At 37.7% G+C, this 464-nt stretch overlaps 1 protein-coding gene across 1 annotated transcript in view; it reads right to left on the bottom strand.

Moving 5' to 3' along the window:
- Positions 1 to 232: 232 nt before the first annotated feature.
- Positions 233 to 464, bottom strand: part of LOC108508779 (heat shock factor protein 5-like) — a 5,556-nt gene continuing 5,324 nt past the window's right edge. Inside the window, exon 3 of the mRNA XM_017837868.1 lies at positions 233 to 300. Coding sequence (XP_017693357.1) covers positions 233 to 300 — 68 coding nt within the window. The remainder of the gene's footprint in view (positions 301 to 464) is intronic.

Genomic DNA, 464 nt, shown 5'->3' with positions numbered 1-464 from the left:
TATCAATACACCTATCAAAATATCCATATACCTATAACTACATCACTATAACTATACATCTATACAACTGCATACATATATAAAAATAACCAGATAAATATATAACTATACCTATACAAATATTCAATCTACATATGTAAATATCTATATACCTATAACTACCTAGGTATAACTATAACTATACACATCTCTAAATATAAGTATATGCAGAGGGATCCCAGCCGCCCCATCTTCACAGGCTCTTCCTCGGTCTCTCCCTCCCATGCAGAGCAGCCCTCCTGGAGAGGTACAGATGGACATCTGGGAAGCAAAGGGGATATGGAGTCAACATTGGTCCTCCTGTACATTTCCCTTGGCACCAATTGTACTTCTATCAGGGACTACAAAACCTTAGATCCTACTGGGGAGGGTTAGAAAGAAAAAATCCCGTGTTCTGAGGATTTTCAACAAGAAATAACTTGTCT

The sequence above is a fragment of the Lepidothrix coronata genome, unplaced genomic scaffold, assembly GCF_001604755.1.
Source record: "Lepidothrix coronata isolate B3197 unplaced genomic scaffold, Lepidothrix_coronata-1.0 Scaffold314, whole genome shotgun sequence".
Classification (NCBI taxonomy): domain Eukaryota; kingdom Metazoa; phylum Chordata; class Aves; order Passeriformes; family Pipridae; genus Lepidothrix; species Lepidothrix coronata.
This window is presented reverse-complemented; position numbering and strand designations above follow the sequence as displayed.